This window comes from Colletotrichum orchidophilum (assembly GCF_001831195.1).
Source record: "Colletotrichum orchidophilum strain IMI 309357 chromosome Unknown Scaffold_234.1, whole genome shotgun sequence".
In the NCBI taxonomy this organism is placed as follows: domain Eukaryota; kingdom Fungi; phylum Ascomycota; class Sordariomycetes; order Glomerellales; family Glomerellaceae; genus Colletotrichum; species Colletotrichum orchidophilum.
In genome coordinates this window covers 16,526-38,102 of record NW_019173190.1, presented here as the reverse complement: position 1 = coordinate 38,102, position 21,577 = coordinate 16,526, and the positions used below count along the sequence as shown (strand labels likewise).

At 52.3% G+C, this 21,577-nt stretch overlaps 9 protein-coding genes across 9 annotated transcripts; 4 read left to right on the top strand and 5 right to left on the bottom strand.

The window, feature by feature from the left end:
• Positions 1-1,825: 1,825 nt before the first annotated feature.
• Positions 1,826-2,392, bottom strand: CORC01_14068 (uncharacterized protein; the record flags this gene model as incomplete). Its single annotated transcript, XM_022625679.1, has 2 exons — positions 1,826-2,172; positions 2,242-2,392. The coding sequence occupies 2 exons, from the start codon at positions 2,390-2,392 to the stop codon at positions 1,826-1,828; spliced, it is 498 nt and encodes a 165-aa protein (XP_022467826.1).
• A 654-nt stretch (positions 2,393-3,046) lies between these two features.
• CORC01_14067 (Snf7 family protein) lies at positions 3,047-3,909 on the top strand (the record flags this gene model as incomplete). The annotated part of the gene is made up of 4 exons (XM_022625678.1): positions 3,047-3,097; positions 3,198-3,275; positions 3,353-3,568; positions 3,637-3,909. The coding sequence occupies 4 exons, from the start codon at positions 3,047-3,049 to the stop codon at positions 3,907-3,909; spliced, it is 618 nt and encodes a 205-aa protein (XP_022467825.1).
• Positions 3,910-4,193: 284 nt separating this feature from the next.
• On the bottom strand, positions 4,194-8,154 carry CORC01_14066 (DSHCT domain-containing protein; the record flags this gene model as incomplete). Its single annotated transcript, XM_022625677.1, has 3 exons — positions 4,194-4,874; positions 4,932-7,893; positions 7,955-8,154. 3 exons carry the CDS (start codon positions 8,152-8,154, stop codon positions 4,194-4,196), a joined length of 3,843 nt encoding a protein of 1,280 aa, XP_022467824.1.
• Positions 8,155-9,194: 1,040 nt separating this feature from the next.
• On the bottom strand, positions 9,195-10,473 carry CORC01_14065 (transketolase; the record flags this gene model as incomplete). Its single annotated transcript, XM_022625676.1, has 2 exons — positions 9,195-9,953; positions 10,099-10,473. The coding sequence occupies 2 exons, from the start codon at positions 10,471-10,473 to the stop codon at positions 9,195-9,197; spliced, it is 1,134 nt and encodes a 377-aa protein (XP_022467823.1).
• Positions 10,474-11,857: 1,384 nt separating this feature from the next.
• CORC01_14064 (uncharacterized protein) lies at positions 11,858-13,192 on the bottom strand (the record flags this gene model as incomplete). The annotated part of the gene is made up of 4 exons (XM_022625675.1): positions 11,858-12,433; positions 12,492-12,813; positions 12,871-12,905; positions 12,980-13,192. The coding sequence occupies 4 exons, from the start codon at positions 13,190-13,192 to the stop codon at positions 11,858-11,860; spliced, it is 1,146 nt and encodes a 381-aa protein (XP_022467822.1).
• Positions 13,193-15,222: 2,030 nt separating this feature from the next.
• Positions 15,223-16,440, top strand: CORC01_14063 (RNA recognition domain-containing protein; the record flags this gene model as incomplete). The annotated part of the gene is made up of 2 exons (XM_022625674.1): positions 15,223-15,360; positions 15,421-16,440. 2 exons carry the CDS (start codon positions 15,223-15,225, stop codon positions 16,438-16,440), a joined length of 1,158 nt encoding a protein of 385 aa, XP_022467821.1.
• Positions 16,441-16,633: 193 nt separating this feature from the next.
• Positions 16,634-17,085, bottom strand: CORC01_14062 (uncharacterized protein; the record flags this gene model as incomplete). The annotated part of the gene is made up of 3 exons (XM_022625673.1): positions 16,634-16,731; positions 16,798-16,974; positions 17,031-17,085. The coding sequence occupies 3 exons, from the start codon at positions 17,083-17,085 to the stop codon at positions 16,634-16,636; spliced, it is 330 nt and encodes a 109-aa protein (XP_022467820.1).
• A 380-nt stretch (positions 17,086-17,465) lies between these two features.
• CORC01_14061 (DnaJ domain-containing protein) lies at positions 17,466-18,880 on the top strand (the record flags this gene model as incomplete). Its single annotated transcript, XM_022625672.1, has 2 exons — positions 17,466-17,759; positions 17,831-18,880. 2 exons carry the CDS (start codon positions 17,466-17,468, stop codon positions 18,878-18,880), a joined length of 1,344 nt encoding a protein of 447 aa, XP_022467819.1.
• A 1,227-nt stretch (positions 18,881-20,107) lies between these two features.
• On the top strand, positions 20,108-20,978 carry CORC01_14060 (uncharacterized protein; the record flags this gene model as incomplete). Its single annotated transcript, XM_022625671.1, has 2 exons — positions 20,108-20,563; positions 20,646-20,978. 2 exons carry the CDS (start codon positions 20,108-20,110, stop codon positions 20,976-20,978), a joined length of 789 nt encoding a protein of 262 aa, XP_022467818.1.
• Positions 20,979-21,577: the final 599 nt, after the last annotated feature.

Here is a 21,577-nt window from a genome sequence, read left to right as displayed (position 1 = left end):
TTTTTTTGGCACGATGCCTCCTAGAGGTTACGTAGTTACTATGTAAGGAGAGCTCTTTCACAGGATGTGGGTCTAGAGGCATATTGTGTCGCGCGTCTTGTCTCCCTTCAGTGGAGTCTATCGTTGGATCTCAACTCATTTACGGAGTACTAGCGTCTCGTACCAAAGAAACGCCAACTGCCCTTGATATGGACCCGTGGTACCACTCACAAACCGCCGCCGCAATCCCTGGCTTCCCGAGGCGATCTAGGGGTCATGAATGCCGCAGATACATGGCACTGGCCATCTAGTGAGACCCCGGCGTTCCAGAACGCGACTCGTTATATTTGACCAAAAGTGTAAACGGCCTCGATGCCTATCCGGCCGGTCCGATGTACAAACATACACTTTTCGTGCAATGGACTAGCGATTTAGACTCTGGTCAGCTCGCAGGTCAACTTCAATAGATGACTTATAACATTATTCGCAATACCACGCACCCATATACCCAGTGGTTCTCTCGTGGCTCAAGTCTTTGGGACATCAATAACCACTGGAAGACAGATCCTTGTTGGATGAGTCTCATACTCGGGATGCCGTTGCTTTTGGCATGACAGCGGTACGGATAGTTTTGAACGTCCATCCCGAAGTGCCAAAACTCTCACCCAACCCTCAAGCGTCGAGGTTGTCAGCCCCTTCCATATTCTCGCCGGCTCTTTCGCACTGGTCTCCTATACCGGAGTGCACGAGATTGAAACTGCTCTGAATATTCTGATGACCATTGACAAACTCAATCTAATATGCATCACTGGCCGCCGTTGGCCAATGGTTTGTCGTACTTGTCCAGAATGAGTTGTCCTGCAATCACCTGACTCTGGATGGTTTTGCATCGTCGAAGCCTTGCCATCATTATCCACCTCTTCCGTATGTTTGCCCGTTTTTCAAATCTTAATGTCTAGGATGCGGCCCAAGCCTGGTAGAAGACCTTTCGCCGGGCTCTCGGCGGCGACGGCGGCAACAACTACACACGTTTTGCCTAGATCGATGGTACGCAAGCACAACGGTCACAATTCCTACCCCTATTTGAGAAGGGGCATTCCCAGGTCTTTCGCGAGCGGTGCTCACAACCTCGACCCGTCTCCCCAGCCACGTCGGCTCAGACTCGACTTGACATCTCCAATGGTATATCCGTACTCTGAGTACCGAAGCGCTAGTATTAACCCCGTACTGAGTGTCCGCAATGACTCTTAATACGCCCGAGTGGCCGGCTGGATCTGGGGGGCCGACGACGGAAGGGACGGATAGCCGACCCGGCGAGTTCATCATGTGGGCGTAGCAACGTGGTTCCCCCCCAACACAATCAACGGCAACCATTTCGAACCCTCACCATACCAAGCTGGTGTTCCACGTCCATCACACTCGACCTACCCGACGGATTAGCCTAGTCTACGAACCAGTCACTCCTGAATACGTCGGGGATCCAGCTGTGAATGCCTGCACCGAGTTTCAACACAGCTTCCGCCTGCAGATGGACCAATGCGGATAACACTTCATCCGTACATGATATGGGGATTCGGTCGCATTCTACCACTGCACTGTGTCCTTTTTCTCCATGCTAAACATGATCGTATGCAATGAGGTATCAGCCATGTGAACACTTTCTAAGTTGCCAACACCTGCACCGGAACAGTAACACGGGGTCGGTGTGCATGGAGGTTCAGTCCGTACGGTCGACGAGGTATATTTTCGGTAAACTTGATAGTGGCCCCGGGCAGTCAGATCAGCCGGCGCCGGTATCTCTAGCCAGCATAATCGCCCCGTCTCCGTCGCTCCCGGCTTGCTAAAATCAGACCACAGGGTCCCAGTTGCCATGAGCCCCCTTCACGATGCCGTCGATATCTGAAGTCACCCATCCCCCGTAAAAGTCCCCCGGCTGCGGCTGGACTGCCTCGCCTTCGACGAAGCAATTCCACGGGTCAGCATAAAATGACAAATACCCCTTGATTGCTTCGAATCCCGGCGTTGGAGACTCATATGACCAGATACGGTTGGAAACCACCTCCGACCTTGTAACGGACGACGATGCGGGGGCCGCGATGGTGTAGTATGTAGCTGCACCTTTCCACTCGCAGTATGTACTTCGACGCGTCGGGGTCAGCGGCACCTTCACCGCCGCTGGTGGCAAATAGTACGCTATTACACTTGTTAGTCGAACCACTGCTGTGCAGCTCGGCACCTGTCCAGGCCGAAGTTATAACGAACTAGGGGGGTGATGCGTCTCCAGAACCCAATAGGCATCCCGAGTTTCCGCAATCACTTGGCCGTTCCACACAACTTGCAAGTGGCGCGATAGCTTCTCCAACAGTGGCGGCCGCGGAAATGTTTGCACATTCATCCTCGCTCGCGTAGCCATTCTTTTTGACGCTATGGGCGTTCAATGAGGAGCTGAGCGATGGCAAGGGTCAAGCGAACCCAGGTGCTCTTGTTGAGGTTCCTTGTATATTCAATGATCCAGGCAAGCTTGACCTGTCGCAAGCTAAGGGGAGGGGTACTCTGACTTCTTGTAACATCTTAGACTTCGGCGCATCAAAGGCCCGATGCTGAAACTAACAACAAACGGGTTGAACTGTTGTCGTCGACAACTAGTAATACGACCTGGGATCCTTGATAGACACTGAGGCGTATGTGGCGGCGATGATGTGGCTGGGGAGCTTAAGTCTCTCCCATGGTATTGCGTCACCAGATGGCTCGAGCCAGCCGTCCCCACCTGGGACAAGTGTCGGGAACCGATCACCGGCTGGCTATGCTAAAGTACCTTAGGTAGTAATTAAGGCTATGCTTCCCCGACAGGTGACGCTTGGGTTTGTGAGGTACTGCCTAATATGTGGGTGTCTCACAAACCACGAACATTTGCTGTTGCTTCTGCACAACACCAACCAGACATCGCTACCTAACCTTCAACGTACGCATCTATCTCAACGACGATAACACCCAAGCATCGAACCATCGCTCGTTACATACCCGGCCACCTGGTCTTTCTCCAGTCCCGAAAGGCACCCTAGTCGCCATGTCGAATCGCGCACTTGCTCGGGATATGCAGGTTGAGTTCCAGGCTCGGGTAAGTTGGGATATTTGTTCAACTTCAGCAGCGGGTCAACATGCGCACAAGTGGTGATCCCTTGCGGTTCCCAAATAACGTGCAACTAACGGGCATCAAGTTCCAAGCGAAGCAAGCTCGGCGAGAAGCGCAGAAAGCCGCAAAACAAGATCCTATCCTGAAGAAGCAGATTCAAGATGTAGGTTTTCGTCATATCATTCGTTAATTTAGCGGAAGAATAAATGCGGCTGGGTATACTAATAATGATCCACGCAGCTCCTCAAGAAGGGCGAGACAGCAAAAGCATACCAAAAGGCCAAGATGCTACTGTCTAAGCAGGCCTTGGCTCAACAAATGGACCAAATGGCTGATATGGCCGAGCTTTCTGCCGCGCAGATTCAAGCCAATAATTCAATGAATCGTATGACGCACATGATGGGCCAGTCGTCTCGTACTATGTCCGTGGCACAAAAGAACATGAACCCCGAGAAGGTATGCTACCGAATCAGGAGCTGGAAAGGTGTTGCCTTGCCCTGTCTTTCTAACTTTATACCCTCCAGACCCTTGTGACCCTTGAGCAATTCAAGCAGCAGAACGAAGAGTACGCCGTGTCCAACGGCATCTACCAGGACGCCATTTCGCAGACTACGAGTGCTCAGGTGTCGGATGACGCTGTGCACGAGCTATTGGGCAAACTGGCCGATGACGCTGGGGTGCAACTCAATGCTGAACTCAACAGCGCGGCACCAGCCAAGGAGGAACTTGTCTCTGCCGAACCCACTGCAGAGGAGGAAGACGCATTGCAGCAGAGACTGCGTGCGCTGAGGGCCTGAGGTCCGGTGTAGAACTTTGTTGATTTGAGCAGGCCGGGACGGCTTCACTCGTTTGGTACATTGGGAACTAGGCGTTATTCTGGGCGTGGGCACGTGCAACACATTTATATAGGTATTGGGAACAGAGACGGGTCCACAAACGAATAACCCGCGTGCCGTCTGTCGTCAGAACGAATTAGAGGCGGTTGAACAGGTCACTGATACGTTTAATTCATTAATTAATCTTAACCGGCTCCACCAGCCTCGGGCATACATGCATGGGGTTGTCGTATGCTAAACGAAAGTTACATGTACAGACTGGCGACTGCCGTAATATCGCGCTTGATCATCTCTTGCGCCGTCTGCATCTTCTGGTACAATTCCGGGTCTCCAATGATGCGAGCAGCGTTCTTCACCTCACGGCACGTTTCGTCCAAACGCGTAATCGTCCGCACAATAGTTCCTTCTAAGACATCAGTCAGGTCAGTGATGTTCTTGAAGCTCATACCCCGCGCCCACTCGTAGACCACTTCCATCAAGCCGAACCGGGGCCGAGAGATAAAGTCATTCGAATCGTCCGCGGACTGGATGACTTGGTGGAGTGTCTGGACTTCGTTGACCTTCTCGCTGATAGCGATGATGGTATCTTTGCCCCGCTCAAGGTTGCCCGTTAGGTTTGGTTGTGTGTCTGTCTTTTCCTGGAAGACAAACGCCGAAAGCAGGGCAGCGATCTCGGCTGGCTCGTAGTCGGCCAGAACATTGTCCAAAATCAACTCGGTCAGGACCAGTTCGTCGCCTGAATGGATCTCGCAGGCCACCTTGCCCTTCAGCAGTATCCTGGCGCTTTCGTCAATGAATTGGAGCTGTTTCAGCACCTGGATACGCTGCTCGTAGTCCGGTAGAAGCTGAAGATTCTGGTCTGAGAGAGATTGCCGGAGCTGAGAGATATGCTCCTTGATCAGCCACTGGTCATGGCACATGGCAAACTTCAACCATTGTCAGCGATTGCACCTCCCGCAGGGGTGAGACGTGTGTCAACTTACATGCTTCAAGAATTGGGGACAGGAAAGAGCAGGCGAGGACGAGGCAGCGGCTTCTGCATCCTTCCTTTTCTTCATCATCTCTTGAAATGAGAGATTCTTTATCTTGGAGAGGTCCATCTCGTCCCAAAGATCGTCCCACGACCTGCATAGCGCGTGGAGCCTGTCCTTGGCCTTTGCGTACTTCTCCCCACCTTGAAAAATCTCTGGTACAATGCCCTTGGTGACGTATCTCGTCAAACATTCAACATCACTTAGAGGTACTTGCAGAGTCTTGATCCGCATGTGCTTCTTCGCCTGCGGTAGCGGTGTGAGATACTTGCGGAAGGCCGGGATGAATGGTAGAAGGTCTGTCGAATCTCGGGTTTCCCTCATCAGCCTGATCTCACAGACGTGAAGAGTAGGACCGCCTTGAGACCCCTTGTCACTAGCACCATCCGATAGCAAGATGCCAGGTGTGCGAACACCATCCCTGTTGTAAACGATCAAGCGGGCCTGACTGAACATCTTGCGGCCGATGGGGATACCAACAAGAGACTTGTAAACTTCCCCAGTGAGTTGCTTATAGTCCTCCGATGCTTGATGGCACTCGTCCATAGACACGTCGCAAGCGCTGCATGAGTCTCGCTTGATCTTGGCCAAGTCGGCTTCCGAGATTTTGACCGCCTTCTCATGTTCAGGTAGCAGCTGCTGGGTGGCGTGTTCCGAGAAGCTACGCTTGATCATTTCTTCAATCTTGAGAGCCTCAACCCGAAGTAGGTTGAGAATCATGTTGTAAGTGAGACGGAACTGGGACCTTAGCTTTGAAGGCTCTCCTAAAATCATCTTCTGGAGGTCGGCAACCGGGGGAGCCTCGTCCCCGCCCGGTGGAACAATGATGACCGAGCCGACTGTGTCCAAGCCTCGACGGCCTGCTCTGCCGGCCATCTGTGTATACTCGCCAGGAAGTAGGTTTCTGAAGGAGTGGCCGTCGTTTTTACGATACCCAGAGAAAACGACCGTTCGAGTTGGTAGATTGAGGCCCATAGCGAAGGTCTCCGTAGCGAATAGCACCTTGACGAGAGTTTGGGCGAACAGAATCTCGACAATCTCCTTAACGATCGGCAGCAACCCTCCGTGATGAACCGCAATCCCCCTAGACAAAAGCTCCCGTAGTCTAATGATCTGTGGCAGGGCTCGGTCCTCGGGTTTGAGTCTAGCGATGGACTTTTCGATGGTCATGTGGATGGCGCTCTTTTCAGTCGCTGTGCAGAAGTCCTGGTTACTGAGTGCATCAGCATTCTCCTCGCATCGCTTCTTAGAGAAGACGAATATGCACGAAGGAAGTAGGTTCGACTTTTTGAGGAATTGAACAAGGTGGACCCAAAGATTTTTGTCTTGGGCTGCAGAGGCGAAACCGCCCTGGCGACCAGCTCTTCCCATGTGACCCGGGTTGTGACTAGCCCGCGGCGCTCCACCACGACCCCTTTGTTGAGGACCACCTCCACGCTGACCTCCTCGCTGTCCACCACGTTGTGAGCCTCCTCTTTGGCCTCCTCTTTGACCACCGCCACCGCGAGAGGCGTTGATTGTCTCCAGAGCCTTGTTTTTCTCTTTGCCCTGAATCGTCGAGTTGGCTTCCTTCCAACCCTTCTCAATGAACTTCTTGTCGGAGTCGACTATTTTATGAATATTCTTGCCAGCCCACAAGTAGTGTTCCAATGGAATTGGTCGCTTGGGTGTAGAGATTACGTATATGTCCTTTTGCTTGGTGCGTCCGACCCAGGAGGCAAACTCATAGGTATTGGGTACCGTCGCCGATAGGAGAATAAGCGTTACATGTTCCGGTAGCATGATGATAACCTCTTCCCAGACAACGCCGCGCTCAAAATCGTTGACGTAGTGTACCTCGTCGAAGATGACAAATTCGACGTCTCGGATGAGATCAGCTCCCCGGTAGAGCATACTTCGTAGAATCTCCGTCGTCATAATCAGGCAACTGGCCTCAGGGTTGATTTGGACATCACCCGTAAGAATACCAACCTCGTCGAATGTTTGACGGAAATCTCGAAACTTCTGGTTACTCAAGGCTTTGATCGGGGACGTGTATATGGCCTTGGTCATGTGCTTCGTTGCGAGGGCAATGGCGTATTCGGCGACGACAGTTTTACCGGCTGATGTGTGAGCGGCGACGAAGACAGAATCACCGCTCTCGAGGTGGTAAATAGCCTCCTTCTGAAATGTATCGAGCTCGAAGGGCCAATCTCTTGCCATATCGGGCACCAATTCTCTGAAGTTGGCGATGTCTCTGTTGATGTCAACCATGTGGGCCCACTCTCGGCTAGCCTTCCTGGCACTAGACGCAGCCAATGCACCATGGGGCTCAAGAGCAGGGAATTCGACAGGCAGAATAGCGTCAATGTCTTCGCTGTCTTCTTCGTCTTCAGACTCGGCCTTGAACCCCTTGTCGCCATTCATATGAATCTCGCCGTCTGCCTCATCTGACCCTGGTGGTTGTTCTGGTTCCTGGTCCAGTTCTTGCTCAATTGCCATGGCTTCGTCCTCGTCGGCCTTCTTCTTGCCGATATCAACTCCTCGGCTAAGTCCAGGTGCAACATCGAGCAGGCCACCCTCAACACCAAGCTTGATGATCCGCTCGAGCTTGTTGTTTGACACAGCCGCAGCGTCTCCACCCCCAGAACGGTGAACCTGGTCCTCGAGCGCGGCGGTTACCTCGATTCCATCCAGCCCACCAGGTGCAAAGGGGAAAAACCCGGCGGCTCCACGGACGAAATCAGCTCTGTTGGCGGGCTTGCGAAGGAAGGAAGTCGAATTTTTGGCGGTAGCGCTGTTGGCAGGAACTGTGACGTTTTGGTAGCCACTCACTCTGCCCTCAAGGCCGTGTCGTTCGAACCGTGTCACAGTTCTGGTTTGGGGGTATCCAATCTTAAAGAGCTCGGTATAATCCACGGGGCAATCCCAACGCCTGGGGGAAATCAGCTAATGGACATCGAAAGCAGAATTTGTCGGTGTTCAAAGGGCCATACTGCTGCAGGCTGTTGAGCCATTCGGGTGAAAATTTCATGCAAGGCATGAGGAAATTAGTCTCAAGGCTTTTCTTCAGCTGGGAAACATCTTGCTTGACGCGTTTGCTTGGCCGTTGCTGGAACAACATATCATCAATGTTTGAGTCGGGGAGATCCTCAAGATGGAGACCTTGGATGGCCGCGGCCAGGTCAGAAGCCATCGTGACGACGATGAGCGGCGGGAGAGATGTAGTGTCGTCCAAGGTAGGATATAAGCCGATGTGAGATGAGATGAGATGCGACGAGATGAGGTTTTTCGATCTTGAGCTGACTTTTTTGTTCACTACCCAATGTAGGCAGGAAGGGTCGACTTGGCGTGAGATGAAGTGAGGTAAGGTACCTTACCCGACCCAAGGTACCTTACGGCGGGACTGATGACGGTGTACCTAGTTGCGGGGTGGCAGCGCTGGAAGTTGTAACTAACATGAAGGTGGCTCAGTACCTAGGTACCCACGCTGCTCAGTACCTTAGGTACCGTGCCTACCTTACCTCAGGTGGGTAAGGTGAGGTACAAGTGCCCCCTCCAATACTTACCTTTGGTAAGGTAGGTAAGGTAGGTACGGACCGTAAGGATAGGTAGGGTACCTTAGGTAGGCACAAACGGGCGCCATGAAAACTGCCAGCCTTCCAGGCGCTCTTCTAGTTCCCCATTCCGGCCCAGTCCAGAAATCATCTATTCTCCATCATAATGCTTGATGGATGAGCTTCCTCCCAGACCTTATGTACAGGGATCCACTGGCAGTTGGCAAAACTATCTGACCGCATATATACGGATATTATTAATCAATTGCATTTTGTTGTTCATTTGCCGCCTTCACCTCATCGCCGAACCATTTCAAGCTACAAACAACGCATGTTGATCCCATCCTCGGTTTTCCAATTCCTGAGCTCCGAGCCTGTTTCACTGTGAGATGGTTTGCTACTTGACTCTGCCGTACATCGGTCGTCTCAACCATGATGAATGTCCACTCCACAACGGTCATCTACGCATTAGCTGATACCATGGCGCATGGATCATCGCATACAGTTATAACCCCAGGGTATGAGATGTATATATGACAACTAAGCAACATACAAGTACAAGCTTCTCCCCCAAGTCTATCAAGCTCCACGGGCCATTATAGATCGGCAACCATCCCGGGAGCTTCAAAGAAGCAGCCTGCCCACGCCTGTGATCTCTCCTCCAACCCACGCAACTCTCTTACAGACGCAGCATCTTAGCAACGTAGTTTTCAATGATTTGCTCGGTAGGGAAAGCCATCTCTTCGAGACCGGCGGCGTAGGGGGTAGGGACATCGGCGCCAGTGACTCTCTGGGCAGGCGCATCAAGGTAGTCGAAGGCGTACTCCATCGTCACGGCCAGAATTTCTGAGCCCACACCGTAGGCGGGGAAGCCAGACTCAACGGAAAGGAGGCGATGGGTTTTCTTGACAGACTGAACAATGGTCTCGACGTCCAAAGGCTTGACGGAGCGCAAGTTGATAACCTCAACATCGACGCCATAGTTCTTCTTCAAGTTCTCAGCGGCAACCAGAGCCTGGCCGACGCATCGCGAGAGTGTGACAATGGTCAAGTCCTTGCCGGAGCGCTCGATCTTAGCCTTGCCGAAGGGAAGAACAAAGTCATCCTTCTGGGCAGCCTCCGACATGGGGAAGGTCTGGCCGTACATGAGCTCGTTCTCGAGAACGACGACGGGGTTAGGGTCGCGAATAGCAGCCTTGAGAAGACCCTTGGCGTCCTCAGCGCTCCAGGGGGAGACAACCTTCAGACCAGGGATGCTGCCGTACCAGGCTGAGTAGTCCTGAGAGTGCTGAGCGGCGACGCCAGAGGCGAAGCCATTGGGACCACGGAAGGTAATGTTGCAGGGCTGGATACCGCCGGACATGTAGAGTGTCTTGGCCGCGGAGTTGACGATCTGGTCGATGGCTTGCATAGCAAAGTTGAAAGTCATGAACTCGCACTGGAGGAAATACAACAGTTAGACACGGGCGTCCGAAACCTCGAATGTACTACCGATTTGAACCGGACAGCCTCTGCCCAGATAACTGAACAGCCCGCCGTCAAGTCCGCAGGGTCTTATCAGCGTGCCGGAAGAAGCAACTTACCACAGGGTGCAGTCCGCTAAGGGCAGCGCCAACGGCGAGACCGCAGAAACCGCTCTCGGTGATGGGTGTATCGATGACACGCTTGTCGCCGAACCGGTCCAGAAGACCCTTTGTGACTTTATACGCGCCGTTATATTGAGCAACCTCCTCACCCAGAACGAAGACCTTGTCATTGGCCTCGAGCTCCTCAGCGAGGGCCTCGTTGAGGGCTTCTCGGACAGTGTAGTCCTTGGTTCCCTTTGCGTCGGCAAACGTCCGTGACTGGATGGCGAAGGCAGCGGGCCGGCTGACGAGTTGGGAGATGGGAGAGGAGCGGAGAGAGGCAGCTCTGGACGAAGACGCCAGGCGAACTGCGGGACGGAGGAATCGGGACATCGCGAATTGAGTCTTAGGAGGGCTGTGTGACAGAAAAGGCGCGATGGTCGCAACGCGAAGGAAGCTTGATATCCCAAGAGGAACTGAATAATGAGGAAACAGGAAGCAAAATGCGGTGGATGGACAATACGTAACCTCGGAGTGGGGTTAACGATGGCCAACGACGAGAGTTGAGCGTCGAAGTGAGAGGGATGAGAAGGTCAACGGGGAGCTGTCGAGGGATTTCGCAGCTTTTTTTTTTTGCTCAGCTCTATGGGCGTTGAGTCCGTTGAATTGCGGCGAGCTAACAGACAACAGCGTTGGGGAGGTCCCGGGCGTGGAGCTAACCCTATTTGGTATCAGTGGGGTTCCTAGCCATTAGATAATCGGCGGCGTACTTTCTAAACCAATCACGTTGTGATTCAGCGATCAGTCCCGTCCAAATTGCGCTCACATCCAGGTCCGATTTAATCCCGACAAGCTCCGCTGGTTTGGTCTCCCTTCGCTGCGTTGCTACTATTGACTGCCCAGCTCAAAGAGTGTTTTCATCGGCCTTTCTCAGTACTCCTTTGTCGGCGTCGGGCTTAAGCGCATTGATCTCCATGAGGTTCCTACTCAGCAAACACTTTTTGAGCACCTTGCACCCGGTGCCACCCGCTTCCATCCGAACGGAGAGCCACGTAGGTCCGAGTGAGGACCAACGAAAGGAAACTGGATGATGTGAGCCTGGTGGGGTGGTCTGGCCATGCACGTTCCACAGGAACTCTGAGCGATTGCAATCATCATTCATATGCGTGGCTGGCATCGTCAAGGACGTCAAGCATTTGAACTTTCAACTTTGTGCGCTTTGTGATGTGGCCAACCACCAAACACTAACCACGTTGAACTGTTGGCCATTCCTCAGATTTGAGTCTGAGTGGGCAGACTGCCTTGCGGGAGAGACCAAGGTTCCTCGTTCATAGTCGTCCAGCCGATATGGATACCTACCTTTGGGAAATAGTGCAACCAGCGTCAACATTGAAGCCGCCCACGAAACCAAATGCGCTGGGAAAACATGGGAGCAATGGGACCAAACAATCGTCCGTCGCAAATATTTACATCTTAGAATGCCATGCAGGGATCGCACCTCATCTTGTGCCATTGTTTGGCAGTCATCCTTCTCTGGCAGTTCATCAGCGGGCGTGTTTAATGGAATGTTTCCACGTTTCCTAACTATCTTTTCACATTGATCGACTATGGATTGTCGTTAATACCATTCGGCTGTGGTTTTCTAATTACAATTATAGTACAGTGTAACACTCATACAGCGAGTAAAAAAAGTCATGGCCTCTTCTCATCTTTTTTTTGGTTGGCGTCCGTCCGCCTATGCCACCTTCTCTACATCCAAAGCGTATCATTCTAACACCTAGTTGGCAGGCTTCTTTCCGACCATCAAGTACATGGGCGTGAACAGGTGCTCCTTGCCACCAGCAACAAGACAGTCGGCAGCCCATGCCAAACTGTCGGCCGTTTTCTTAGTTCCCGCAGGAGCAATCTTGACAGCCTCGAGACCACCAACTATGTTGTGCATGAGGAATCGACCCAGCTTCGTCATGCGAACAATGGTGAAGATGTCAAAGACGGACTGGATGTACTTCAGTTCGCCTGACAGGGGCCAGTACCACGGCATGGGGTCGGGCCTATCGGCAAGATCCTCGTGGTGGAGCATCTCAAAACCGGCAGCCTTCATGGCGGCCAGACCCTCAGAGACTTTGCACATGTTGGAAATACCGTCGCCCTGCTCGATACCCAAGCGGATCTCGCGGTGGGCGATGTTGTCGTTGTCGTAATCATCCGTCATCAACCACTCGTAAACACCAAAGACGCCGCCAGGCTTCAAAACACGGAAAATCTCGCTGTAGATACCCTCTAAGCTGGGTGCGTGGACAGTAGCCTCAATAGCATAAACGGCGTCGAAGGAGTTATCGGGAAAGGACATTTGCTGCGAGAACAACGTTAATCATATGAATAAGGATCTGGGCGCTGCGGGATTCACGTACCATGAAGTCTCCCTTGACGAACTCAAGCTGCTTCGAAAGGCCCTCCTTTGCAGCGTAGTGAGTAGCTCTGTCGATTTGATAGTCGTTGTTGTTCAGCCCCGTGATGTGGCAGCCAGTGAACTTTGCGATTTCGCGCGCGGGTCCGCCAACACCACATCCGACATCAAGCACCTTCATACCCTCCTTGATGCCGATCTGATGGGCGAGGTAGTGCTCGTGGCGGGCAATCGCCTGGTAAAAGGGCTCGCCATGGGAGAAGCGGCAGAAGTGGAATGACTGGCCCCAGCCATACTCGTACAAGTCGGTCGCAAGGTTGTAGTAGCTACAAGATGACAATTAGCTTGTATTCCAGCAGGAAAAGAGAAAATGCGCTGCGTACTGTCTAGTCAAGGTCGCATATTCAGCTGTACGAGCCTATATCAAACAAAAGTCAGCATCTGCAGCGAGTCGAAAGAGGTTCGTGGCGGAACAGAGGTTGGGTGGCATACTGCGCGCTCCTCGGGAGTTTCGTCCTTTGCGGCCTTGTGGTCCCAATGCTTGAAGTACTCGTCGACGGCAGCCTGCTTAGCATCACGGCCTTTGCTGAACATGGCGGCAAGACCGCCAGTGGCCTGAGCACTCGTACCGTGCAGGGCCTTGTTAAAGTGGGCATCGCGAGCGTGGTCCTCACGCTCGAGATTGGAAGCCGTTGAGGTGACCATTGTTTCGAATTGTAAATGGGCGCAGTGGATGGGAGAGGTGTGCAGGAAGAGAAGACTGGTAGAGAATTGGCAGGTATCAAGGGGAGGTTGTGAGGCACCTAGTTTGACAAGTGACGGAGGGAAACAAAGAGGAAGATTAAATTGAAAGTAGGACAACAAGATCGGTAGGACAGGCAATCAGATTCTATACGCCGGAGAGCGGGGGTGTAGGCTTTTTTTCCAATTGCAACAAAGTGTCGGGCAGGAAAAGGAGGCGATGGGACGCGACAGCGGTCGAGTATGTCTCGTTCTGGCTGTGTCAAATTTCCAACATACCCTCCTAGTCCCTCTCAGTCCACAGTCCAAGGACGGTCTAACAATTAATGGCAGGCCGCTGCACCAAGCAAAGTCTTGTGCACAATAAGATGAGATGGAAAAGTGCAAGGCCAAACTGTTGTCCGTCTAGCGTTGCAAGGGTCTCCAGAGTCCAAATTTAAAAGAGACCCGGCCGCAGGGTCCCATCTCGCGCAATTGTCCAATCGTGGGGCGTGGAGCATGACGGTGCTTGCTTTATTAAGCAGGCGGTGAGACCACGGTTTGACAGGAAACATGCGCATAACGGCCAGGGGCAGTCCAATCCGAATACGAACTCGAACAGTCTGAAGCTTAAGGCTTAAGGTACCTCACCTAGTGTCTAAGGCACCTTGGCACGGTCGGGGACTCTGAGGCGTCTTTCAGATTATTCTCTGCTGTGATTGATCACCCGCCACCGACCTGGTCTATGGAGACTGCCTGCTCCCGTCCCGTCCAGTCTACAGTTGCTCTATGTGTTGATGCATTCTCCGCTGCCATTTTCAAAAATGCGGTATCAAACTCGCTTGATTCTCCTCAGGGGTTTTCTGGTACCTAGTGTGTACATTGTAGACTCGTAATCTAGTGCGGATGTCGATAAGAAGATAATAAAAAGATACTCGGCATCATACGCAAACCCTGCCACACTCCATTGCCATCGAGCAACGGAATCAATGGTAGCACATCAAAGTAGTAGGTAAGTGAATAAAGTGAGACATGAGACTTACGTATCCGTAGTAGAGAGAGCTTTACCTTAAGGTACCCTTGACTCGGTATCTGTAGGGGTATCCGTACAGTGCTTTTCATCTCCACATCTAGGCATGTGCCTTACCTACACCTCCACCGGGGTTTCATACGTTAGCGCAGTGAATTGACAGGGAGGTTCCACTGCAAGTACTAATTCTATCTTCTTTGCCTAGTTTCTATAACTAATCTAGAGGCAGTACTTCTAGATCTAAAAGCCGAAATTCTTTATTAAAATTAAACCTTTTATTTACAAATATTTATTATTATCTTACTAATATTCCTATTAACTTTACTAAAATTATAATTATTTTTAATATTCAATAAAATAAAAAAAAGTATCAATTTTTATTTTATTATATATTTTATGTATAAATATCAGTATCGTGACTTTATAGGGCCATTACCGAATTTAATAAAGTCTATTGGTAAGTATTACGTTAACGTATGAAACCCCGGGACGGTGTAGGTTGATGCGAAAGGGGGCCCACCTACCAACCTCACCGCGCATGTCGAGGCTTACCTACACTACACTGTCGTGTAAAGTAGGTAGGTGCCTTACCATGCGTTTCCAGGTTCCCCAGATGACTGGCTAGGAACATTCCTCCGTGCCTTCAAGGTACCTGCCCACGCGATGACCCAAGCATGCTACGCTAGGTACATAGACATGTTGGCATGTTCCTCAGGTGGCGGGCGAACCTTGCAGCTGTGGCGTTCAATGGACGTCACGTGATAGAGCGGGCAGCCACATTCGATGCCAAATCCCAGGCCCGGAGGAAACCCTGCGGACGGCTGGGCCTGCGCTCGGTGTTAATTCTTACGTAGGCAGTTCGTCAGCCGCATCACGAACCTTTGCTCGCCACACTGAGAAATCTCACGATCTGAATCCACATCCGTCCTCACATTGCGATCCGTACTAGCACGTGGCATTGCACTTGCGCGAACTTCGAGGCGCCATGCCACCCCAGATCAAGCAGGACCTGAACCGCTCAGGCTGGGAATCGACTGATTTTCCTTCCGTTTGCGAAAACTGTCTGCCAGAGAATCCTTACGTCAAAATGCTGAAGGAGGATTACGGGTCCGAGTGTAAATTGGTATTGTCCCCAATCCGCCCCTCTTCAGGTTCAGCTATGTGCTAATAGTGTCCGTTGCAGTGCACGAGACCGTTTACTGTCTTCAGTTGGAGTGCTGACCGAGCCCACGGCCGAAAGAAGCGAACAAATATTTGCTTGACCTGCGCGCGGCTCAAAAACTGCTGTCAGGCATGCATGCTGGATCTTTCTTTTGGACTGCCCATCGTTGTCCGCGATGCTGCCTTGAAGATGGTGGCTCCTGGACCATCGTCCGACATCAATCGCGAATACTTTGCGCAAAACAACGAGCACGCCATCGAGGAAGGCCGGGCGGGAGTCGAAGAATACCAGAAGACGGACGAAAAGGCCAGAGAACTCCTGAGAAGATTGGCTGCAAGCAAACCATACTTTCGCAAGGGCCGCACCGTCGAGGGTTCTAATGATGAGACTCAGACAGCCTCCAGCTCAAGTGGTGGAATAGGCGGCAACCCAGCCGTCGGTGCCGGTGTCGGTGGATCAGGCCCGATTCGTACCAGGGATTCGAGAGCTGCCGCAGCTCTCGGCGCGAGGCCGGGCAGGGCGAAGCAAGCTTTTCCAAGCGCTGCCCAACTGCCTCCTGGACCACAGGATTGGATGCCCCCAGCTGATGAGAACATAATGTCCCTTTTTCTCACCGGAATCGAGGACGACCTCCCAGAGCACAAGATCCGAGAATACTTCAAAGCACATGGCAGACTCAAGAGTTTGGTTTGCTCCCACATGTCGCACTGCGCATTTGTCAACTACGAGACGAGGGAGGCGGCCGAGCATGCCGCCGCCGCGTGTCAGGGTCGAGCCGTCATTGCAGGATGCCCGTTACGTGTACGTTGGGGGGTTCCAAAAGCCATCGGTACTATGGACAAGGAGCAGCGTTCACAAATGCTCATGGACGCTCGACGAGGGCAGGTGAACGCGCGTGGAACGGATGGCAAGGGTGTAAGAAGGCAGGTCGCCGGTCGTCCGGACGCAGGAAAAGCCGCTCACTCGCCAGCTGCGCCAGTGGTTGCGCCTCCACCAGGCTCAGACGACGGTGCGCAGTATGCTAGTCTACAGGGTGACTGAGACATGGAGAATGGGAAAAATCAAGTGGCGTTTTAGGGGAGTTAGGGCGTCATTGATATCGTCAGGGTTTGACGATTGGAAATCGGGATGGAATGGAGTGGAAGGCTTCATACCAACTGCCCGGGTATCATGTGGTTTGTTATACAGAATTACAGGCATCTCTCCTATGCCACATTCGTCTCAATGCCCTCCCTCAACTGCAGCCACATCCGCCCATCGTTGCCGAAGCGCCGCCAGCCGTCTTGATCGAGTCATTGTCCCCACGTTCGGTGTCCTCGTGAATGCGCAACTCTGCAAAACCATCCGTCAGTATAAGCCAGCACAAATTACGACAGTAGATCAGCGCCCGCAACTCACTGAAGACGCGAGAATCGTCCTGCTTTCCCTGCACCACATTTTGCCTGAGAATCTTGGCAATATCTTCGGCTTTCTGGATAGCGGAGCTGTAGGCAGGGTCTGTCGAAGTGAGTGTCGCTTGATCTCTGAAGCCTTGGCGTATCTGCTGCTGCGCTGCTGTGAGGACTCGATCGTCGCCTGCGAGAGTGACTTTGTTAACAAAAGGCACCCAAGGATATTAGAGTGATCCAAACCCTTGAAAGCGATTCGCGCCGCGCGCCAGAGGTGTCGGTAAGCAGGCAGAGACATGGTAAAAGAAGTAGGGCTGTCGGAGGAGCCTATAAATCAAATAGCAAAACGAGGTAAGAGCTACTGCACGAGTGCATGGATTTTGAGGAGAAGAAAAGGCAATATTTTGACGAACAGGGTGCACTCAAGGACAGGAAGCTGTGACGAGGTCAGCTATACGTCTGGTACGAATAGGGTGTTGAAAGATGTTAAAATTACATCGGCATCAGGAGAATTCTAAACACACACCCCTCCCCTGTCCTAACGTCACCCACACCTTCTCCAAAGAAAAGTCAACCCCACCTTCCTAGAATTTTTTTGAAATAATTTCAACGACGCCTTGTATTCTCAAAACACAAAAGTTTCGATTGCGATAATCCAAGTTATTGGAATCAACCGGAATGGCCTCCGTAATAGTTGTCCCTCACGTCCTCCCGGCCATACCCGAGGGCTGGTCCGCCGAGAAGGACTTCAAGACCGTTGGCAAGGTATCTGCTGCCACTCAGCGAAGCATAGAGCCTGTCGGTCCTCACTTCCTTGCCCACGCTCGCCGGGCCCGTCACAAGCGCACCTTCTCCGAGGATGACCGCATCCAGGCTCAAGAAGCTACCAAGAATGTCGAGAACGAGGATGATGGCGAGATCAGCGAGGCTGAGGACCCCATGATGCTTCAGCGCGATGCCAAGGACTGGAAGGTAAGTGACTGCCACTCATGTGCGAGCCGTTGCGCCCATAGCAATCAATGGCTGATTCCTGGCTCATCTAGAACCAAGACCATTACCAGGTTCTGGGTCTCACCAAGTATCGCTGGAAGGCCACTGAAGAGCAGATCAAGCGTGCCCACCGCAAGAAGGTCCTTAAGCACCACCCGGACAAAAAGGCGGCCGCCGGTATTGTTGACGACGACAACTTCTTCAAGTGCATCCAGAAGGCCACGGAGGTTCTCCTGGACCCCACCAAGCGTCAGCAGTACGATTCGGTCGATGAGAAGGCCGAAGTCGACCCTCCTACGAAAAAACAGCTGGCCAAGGGTGGCAGCACGTTTTACAAGCTTTGGGGCAGCGTCTTCAAGGCCGAAGGTCGTTTCTCCAAGACCCAACCGGTACCGGTCTTTGGTGACGACAAGTCCTCCAAGGAGCAGGTGGAGGACTTCTACAACTTCTGGTACAACTTTGACAGCTGGAGGACTTTCGAGTATCTGGATGAGGATGTCCCCGATGACAACGAAAACCGTGATCAGAAGCGCCATACCGAACGCAAGAATGCCAACGCTCGCAAGAAGAAGAAGGCCGAGGACAATGCTCGTCTCCGCAAGCTGCTTGACGACTGCTCGGCTGGCGACGAGCGCATCAAGCGCTTCAGACAAGAGGCCAATGCCGCCAAAAACAAGAAGAAATTAGAAAAGGAGGCTGCCGAGAAGAAGGCCCTCGAGGACGCAAAGGCCAAGAAAGATGCCGAGGAAAAGGCTGCCAAGGAAGCGGACGAGAAGGCCAAGGTCGACCGAGAGCAGTCGAAGAAAGCCAAGGAGGCGGCAAAGAACGCTGTCAAGAAGAACAAGCGTGTTCTCAAGGGCTCGGTTAAGGATGCCAACTACTTTACGTCTGGCGAGCCTTCCGCCGCTACCATTGATTCTGTTCTCAACGACGTCGAGCTCATCCAGGGCAAGATCGACCCTGACGAGATTGCGGCTCTGGCCGGCAAGCTCAGCGGCCTCAAGGTGGCCGACGACATCAAGGGTGTCTGGAGCGAGGAGGTCAAGAGATTGGTCGGCGCTGGTAAGCTCAAGGACGGCGACGCCAAGTCTTTGGCTCAGTAAAAAGGCCCCAGGCCCCGATTAGCACTGTGTTGTCCTTCGACATAACACGGCTATTGTATGTTGATGCGGTGGGCTGGCAGCGTAAAACATGCTTAGAGGCAATAGAATAGATGACTGGACGCCAACTTTCAATGCGTGAACCCCGCAGCTTTGTCTTCCAAAAGGTCATACGCTTATACCCATCTAGTAAGTTGAAGTGACCTGGTCCCGACCCTTTACTATTAGCTAGGGGATGACATCACGGTTTGGTAAATCCTGGTACACAGATACAGACGGAGGATTGCTCACGGCGACTACGGCTGTCTGGCGGCTAATTGACATTGGAAGGGTCAACCTTTTCGAAAAAGCTGCCACAAGGCAGGTCAATAATGGAGATAGAGCACGTGGTACTCCCCTACCCCGCCGTTGTCTTCAAGAAGATTTCCAGACTGATGCTTCGTGTCCCAGCCTTTCAACTATTCCCAGCCCGGGCATTAGGGAAGGTGTTTCGGAAGTTAGGAGATGCTGTGACCCTACAGCAACAAAGGCGAAGCAAACAGGCAATCTTTGTGCCAGCCCACCTCCTCTAGTTAGGCTTCAGGCCCGTATGCGATGTCATGTAGTTGACGCCGCCTTGGGCCATTTTACATTGCGGAAAGCCTTGTGTAGTGCCAAGTACGTTGGGAAGCAGTGAGTGAGTCCTCAGACCAACCCACGTAGGTGCGGCCGTGGTGAACTTTCGTCCTCGGCGGTTTGGCCAGTTTGCGGAGCCACAGGCCTGGGGAGGGGTGGGTGGTTCTTTTCACCTTTTCTATTGGGAAGGCACGCATACATGATCCGGCATCCATTCCCTTGGTATCTCCTTCCGTGTAGCTGAGTATTTACAGCTGCACTGTCGCCCGGTTACTAATGTCAACCCACAGTGGTAGTGATACAGAACAGAGTTCTTATTGTCCACGCGTCGCCTTCCATGCTTTCACCATCGAGCAAACAAATATACCATTCTCTTGCTTGGAAAGCATCTGACAATTCGATAAGTTTCCCGGCGGCAAGGCAGTGACATCAGAGAGATCACACAGGCTGGAAAGTTCGTTATGTATTGTTTTCACTGCAATATTTGTTGAGCTTCACGTCTTTCAAACCCGCATTCCTCAGCAGTCGTCGCTGTCATCACCATCTTCAGCATCCTGTCTATCGCTTTTCCCCTCCCCCGCCGATACGTCTCATCTCAGTCGCATTCAATCCGCCATGTCGACGACCTCTGATAATCGCCCTAATGGTGCGAATTGGGTTGAGGAGACCAATAACCCGCCACCTCAGGTTGTGGTCCATTCTGCCCCTGAGGCCGTCAGCATACAGATGAACAACCTAGGAATCGGCAACGATGGAACCGAGGAGAATCAAACATTTCAGTCATTTCAGCTAGGTGGAGATATCGACTCGGCGAATGACTTCGAGCATGCCAGCCCTCCGCCTCGGGGGGCCTCACGTCTTTGGAATTGGAAGACAATAATCGGTATCTGCATAGGCCTTCTTATTCTCGCCATCGTGATACCTCTCACGGTTACGTTGTCCGCAAAAGGGCACACGTCTTCCGGAGACAATACTGAGAACCTTGCGACTTCTTCTGCCTCGTCATCGTCTCCCTCCTCCACAACTACCTCTTCGACCTCGCTTCCAGCCCCCTCCTCAACGTCGACACCGGTAAGAAGCATGCCCTACTCCCAAGGCTTGGCCTTCGTATGATTATCTATGTTCTATTAGTGTATCTGATAATTCGTCACAGTCTCTCGGGTGCGTCGAGTCCGAATTCGTCCAACAGGTCAACTGGATCGGCATTGATAAGAGTGGCGGCGGCTGGGTGTTCAACTTGCACCCGGCTAAAAGCGCTCAGGATTGCTGTGCAATCTGCTACCTGGACACTCATGACGGCTGCAATGGCTGGCTTTACATACCGGAGAACTCATCGACGCCATCATGCTCCATTATCCACGGGTTCGCCGGCCCGAACGACGGTGACTCCTGCCCGAATGGCCGTCCTGACATCGTCTTCGCAAAGGCACCAAATAAGGACAGCCATGGTGGGCCAGGACCTTGTGCAGGCTCAGTTCGTGGATGAGAAGATGCAAAGAACGAAGTCAGCTAAAATCCGACCATGTTCACTACCTATCATTGGTAGGCGGGTGGTGGATAGGGTCTATCATCTCTTGTAGATGGAAAGTTACTGGGACGTCCGGACGTGTCGGCGTTTGCTATTTGCAGGATACCCCTATAGAGGCGACAATGGAGACTTTTTCAGAGGTACACTCGTCACCCAGGTCATGTTCTTTGTAATAAACACCTACAGGTCACTGGGCTGCGTCATGGGTTCGGAGGCGACATGCTAAGTATCGCTGGAGCGGCAATCCTTTTTTCGGTTGAAAGCCTGGCCAGGAAGGTCGTGGGGAAAGGAAAATGCGAAACGTGATGCCGACATTCCATGGCCTCATGCTACTGGATGGTAACTCGTTTTTGGCGTCAAGGCGTCAAGGCGATTTGCAGTGGTCTTTGGGCTTCCACATTATGAACTACGTCAAAAGATTACACACAATTTACCTTCGACAGAAGCTCCTCGACCGTATCTGACGTGCTGCATCCCAGCTACCCGTTTTTGCTGTATGATATGAGGCGAAGTCACCAGCGAGAAGCCCTCGTACCTTACCTGTTATGTCGTTTGTC